Raw genomic sequence first — 4,112 nt, forward strand, 5'->3', positions numbered from 1 at the left:
GTTTGGAAGCTGATATGTGATAATTATAGTCCCAGTAAGTATAATACTCCAAACTGTTGACCCTTGACCTTGCCTTATTACATAATTTATTATTCAAAATAGTCTCAGCCTGGCCGAGTCAGTTTTGTTTGTGGTTTCTTACAGGGGCTACTGTTCCCGTAGACAAAGACGTCTTCGAAAAACACTCAACTTCAAGATGGGGAACAGACACAAATTCACAGGGAAGAAAGTGACTGAAGATCTGCTGACTGATAATAGGTAATGACTGCTCTGTGCTAGTTGCAAATTACATCCTGCTAATGCATTTATTGAACAATGACAGTGTGCTAGACTTCACACTAAACCTTTTAATTATCTCTGGTGACTCTTTTAGCAGCTCTGTGGGCTGGGCATTGTTTACTATTCCTGCGTTATAAGGCAAGGAAACTGAGGCTCAGAGAGGTTCAGTAGCTTGTTCAAGAACTGTGTTGGGGCAGGGCACAGTGGCTCACACTTGTAATCCAAACATTTTTGGAGGCCAAGGTAGGTGGATCACTTGCAGTCAGAAGTTCAAGGCCAGCCTGAACAACATGGCAAAACCCCATCTCTACTAAAAAATGCAAAAATTAGCCAGGTGTGGTCGCGGGCATCTGTAATCCCAGATGCTGGAGGCTGAGGCAGGAGAATAGCTTGAACTTGGGAGGCAGAGGTTGATGTGAGCTGAGATTGCGCCGTTGCACTCCATCCTAGGCAGTAAGAGTGAAATTCCATCTCAAAAAAAAGAGAGGTGGTTCCCTCTCTCAGCTTTGGAGCTCCCACCCTGTGTCTCTGTACAGGGAAATTTCTTCCTTCTTGCCTATTAAACTCTTTGCTCCCTAAAAAAAAAAAAACAGAAGTGTGTTGGGATGCCAAATGTTGAAGTCAGTGATTAGAATCTAATTGATTATTAGGTAAGGTTTCCAGAATGTAAACTCCAATGTCTAAAACTAGATGCTTAAATCAATATATCTTAATGAAATTGAGTGGTGTGTAATTTTTTTTTTTTTTTGGAGACAAAGTCTCTCTCTGTTGCCCAGGCTGGAGTGCAGTGGTGTGATCTCGGCTCACTGCAACCCCAACCTCCCGGATTCAAGTAGTTCTCCTGCCTCAGCCTCCCATGTAGCTGGAATTACAGTCACGTGCCACCACACCATCTGATTTTTGTATTTTTAGTAGAGACAGGATTTCACCAGGTTGGTCTCGAGCTGATCCACCTACCTTGGCCTCCCACAGTGCTGGGATTACAGGTGTGAGCCACCGTGCCCTGCTGGTGTGTGAAGTATTATAGAAGAGTCCTGTATTTCAGTGCTGAATGCACCAGCGCTTAGCATTTCCTGAAGAATTTTTAGTCTGTCAAGCAACATATAGTGAAGGTCTCCAGGTCTTCCTCACACTTATGGGCCAAATTATGCTCCTGTCACCTTTTGTGTAAATGAAGTTTTATTGGAACCCAGCCACACTTATTTACATAGGTATTGTTTATAGCTACTTTTGTGCTACATCAGCAGAGTAGTTGTGACACACTAGATATAGGAGAGGCGGCATGATCCTTGAACCTTATTGACTTTCATCTTGTTGAAAGATGTTGGTCAATGCAAACCAGGGAATGCTACAGCAGAAGTGCCATGTTGTGTATCATTTACTGTTCAGCATTCTGAAGCCTTGGAAAGGAGACTTTAGGTTGAAGGCTCTTGACAGGGAAGTCAGTAAGCCTGCATGGAGGAGGCTTGACCTTGAAGGATTTGCGAGAGTTAAGAGCATCCCGTGTCTGGGGAAACAGCATGCTGTGGTATCTGTGCGTGCAGTTTAGGAACTGGAAAGCTCTGGACACTTGCTACCTGCTGCTCAGGCAGTGAAAAGCCTGTGAGCTTGGCGTGTAGGCCACAGTCAGAAAACTAGAGCCTGGAGGTCATCATAGGATGCAGCATTAAATCTGATGAGAATGCCAGTTAGGAGAAATCTCCCTTGCCCTTTTTTTGAGACAGTCTCACTGTCACCCAGGCTGGAGTGCAGCAGTGGGATTATAGCTTACTGCAGCCTTAAGCTGCTCATGTGTCACCCTCTTGAGTAGCTGGGACTGTAGTTGCGTACCATCATGCCTACCTAACTTCTCTTTGTTTCTTTTGTAGAGATGGGATCTCGCTATGCTGACCAGGCTGGTTTCAAACTCCTGGCCCCAAGCAATCCTCCCACCTCGGCCTCCCAGTGTGCTGCGATTGCAGATATGAGCCACTACACCATGCCTGTACTCTCTTATGATATCAAGATCCTTTACTGTGAAGAGTCAAGGTTAAGCTGAAGTTTAAGACAGATTGATGAAAGGAGCAAAGAAAGATTCACCTCTATAATAATAAAGAGTTAACTAATTTATTGAGCTTAGTAAGCGCCAGGCTCTGGTCTAAATGTGTTATTTCTATTGCTGCATAGGAGAGTGGTGCACAGAAACGTTAGTACTCTGCCCACAGTCACACAGCTAGTGAGTGGTGGCACTGGGGTTCTAACCCAGGCTCTGGAGCCCTTGTTCATCACCACTTTAATATACTGCCCCCGCCCCTTTTTTTTGAGACGGAGTCTCGCTGTTGCCCAGACTTCAGTACAGTGGCTCCATCTCGACTTACCGCAACCCCTGCCTCCTGGGTTCAACCTTAGCCTCCCCAGAAGCTGGGATTACAGGCATGTGCCACAATACCCAGCTAATTTTTGTATTTTTAGTAGAGATGGGGTTTTACCATGTTGACCAGGCTTGTCTCGAGCTCTTGACCTTAGGTGATCTGCCCGCCTTGGCCTCTCAAAGTGGTGGGATTACAGGGGTGAACCACCATGCCCAGTAAATATACTGCTTTTTTTTTTTTTTTTTTTTTTTTTTGGTGGTTTATTTTTCTTGTTTTTGGGGCTTGTGTGCAATGGTGGGATCTCCACTCACTGCAACCTCTCCTTCCTGGGTTCAAGCAATTCTCTAGCCTCAGCCTCCCAAGTAGCTGGGATTATAGACACCCACCACCATGCCTGGCTAATTTTTGTATTTTTAATAGAGACAGGGTTTCACCATGTTGGCCGGGCTGGTCTGGAATGCTTGACCTCAGGTGATCCGCCCACCTCGGCCTTTCAAAGTGCTGGGATTACAGGTGTGAGCTACCACACCTGTAAGGACTTTTCTAACTGGGTTGAGATGAAGGAGGTATTGATTCAAAGATGAGGCTAGATCGTGTGCCTGGACTGTGTCTGACAGAATTTAGGCGGGGTAGGTCGCGATTCTGGGTTTGCCGAGTTCGAGGCAGCAGAGGCTTTTCAATGAGATATGTCCAGTAGATGATAAGAAACCTGAGATTGAGTCCAGGTTGCGAATACAGGTACTGGCTTAGAGTCGTGGCTAATAATGTCAGAAGAGTTGTTTTGAGAGCGACAAAAGAGGGAGAGTATAAAAAAAGTTGAGAAGCTGAAGATTCCACCTCGGAGAATATCTGGGTCTGCGGAGGGCCTTTATTGTCTCCCCTCGTCTGTCTCTCATCTAGATACTTGCTTCTGGTTCTGATGGATGCCGAAAGAGCCTGGAGCTATGCAATGCAGCTCAAACAGGAAGCCAACACTGAACCCCGAAAACGGTTTCACTTGTTATCTCGCCTACGCAAAGCTGTGAAGCATGCAGAGGAATTGGAACGCCTGTGTGAGAGCAATCGTGTAGATGCTAAGACCAAGTTAGAGGCTCAGGTTAGTGCCTTAACATCCAGCTTGTTTTATTGTGGAGAATCAAGACATTTTATTTATTTATTTATTTATTTATTTTTAGAGATGGGGTTTCACCTTGTTGGTGAGGGTGGTTTCGAACTCCTGGCCTCAGGTGATCCACCCACCTCGGCCTCGCAAAGTGCTGGGATTATAGGTGTGAGCCACCACGCCCGGCCTCAAGATGTTTTAAAAAGCTACAGTTAAACAGAGCAGAGTTTCTTAATGTTAGAAAGTGATAGGAGAGGAAAGAACTTCCTGAACTTGCTTTTAAAAGGTGAAGTTAGCGTCTTTTGTTTATGAGCTCTTGAGTTTTTATGTTTTTTTTTTCTTTTATTGAGAAGGAGTCTCGCTCTGCTGCCCAGGCTGGA

At 45.2% G+C, this 4,112-nt stretch overlaps 1 protein-coding gene across 1 annotated transcript in view; it reads left to right on the forward strand.

The window, feature by feature from the left end:
* Nucleotides 1-82: 82 nt before the first annotated feature.
* LOC116547507 (signal recognition particle subunit SRP68-like) overlaps nucleotides 83-4,112 on the forward strand; it is a 7,009-nt gene continuing 2,979 nt past the window's right edge. The window contains exons 1-2 of the mRNA XM_032273448.1: nucleotides 83-258; nucleotides 3,531-3,726. Coding sequence (XP_032129339.1) covers nucleotides 197-258; nucleotides 3,531-3,726 — 258 coding nt within the window. The 5' untranslated portion in view covers nucleotides 83-196. The remainder of the gene's footprint in view (nucleotides 259-3,530; nucleotides 3,727-4,112) is intronic.

The sequence above is a fragment of the Sapajus apella genome, unplaced genomic scaffold (genome assembly GCF_009761245.1).
Source record: "Sapajus apella isolate SASKATOON/1434 unplaced genomic scaffold, GSC_monkey_1.0 scaffold3402, whole genome shotgun sequence".
Classification (NCBI taxonomy): Eukaryota; Metazoa; Chordata; class Mammalia; order Primates; family Cebidae; genus Sapajus; species Sapajus apella.